Source organism: Phaethon lepturus, unplaced genomic scaffold, assembly GCF_000687285.1.
Source record: "Phaethon lepturus isolate BGI_N335 unplaced genomic scaffold, ASM68728v1 scaffold24499, whole genome shotgun sequence".
In the NCBI taxonomy this organism is placed as follows: Eukaryota; Metazoa; Chordata; class Aves; order Phaethontiformes; family Phaethontidae; genus Phaethon; species Phaethon lepturus.
In genome coordinates this window covers 1,569-1,838 of record NW_010563123.1, presented here as the reverse complement: position 1 = coordinate 1,838, position 270 = coordinate 1,569, and the positions used below count along the sequence as shown (strand labels likewise).

At 67.4% G+C, this 270-nt stretch overlaps 1 protein-coding gene across 1 annotated transcript in view; it reads right to left on the bottom strand.

The window, feature by feature from the left end:
* Positions 1-72: 72 nt before the first annotated feature.
* Positions 73-270, bottom strand: part of GBA (glucosidase, beta, acid) — a gene marked incomplete at its 3' end in the record, with an annotated part of 1,657 nt that continues 1,459 nt past the window's right edge. Inside the window, 1 exon segment of the mRNA XM_010294495.1 lies at positions 73-262. Within this exon segment, the coding sequence (XP_010292797.1) occupies positions 73-262 (190 nt within the window).

The window sequence follows — 270 nt, the reverse complement described above, 5'->3', positions numbered from 1 at the left end:
GAGAAAGGAGTCACCGGTGCCCAGTGCTGGGAGAGCCGCCATGGGGGCTGGAGAGCCACCGTGGGGACTCACCACCTGTGCCCAGTAGGGCAGCATCACCCTCTGGTCGTCCAGGATGATGAGCTGGACGTCGCGGTGGGAGCTGTTGGCCAGCGCGGGGCCCAGGTCTCGTGCAATGAAGTCCCGCTGGTGCTCGGGGGAGAAGCCCAGGCACTGGAAGGGGTAGAAGACGATCTCGCCAGCTGGAGGCTCGCTCCCCGCCCTCCCGTG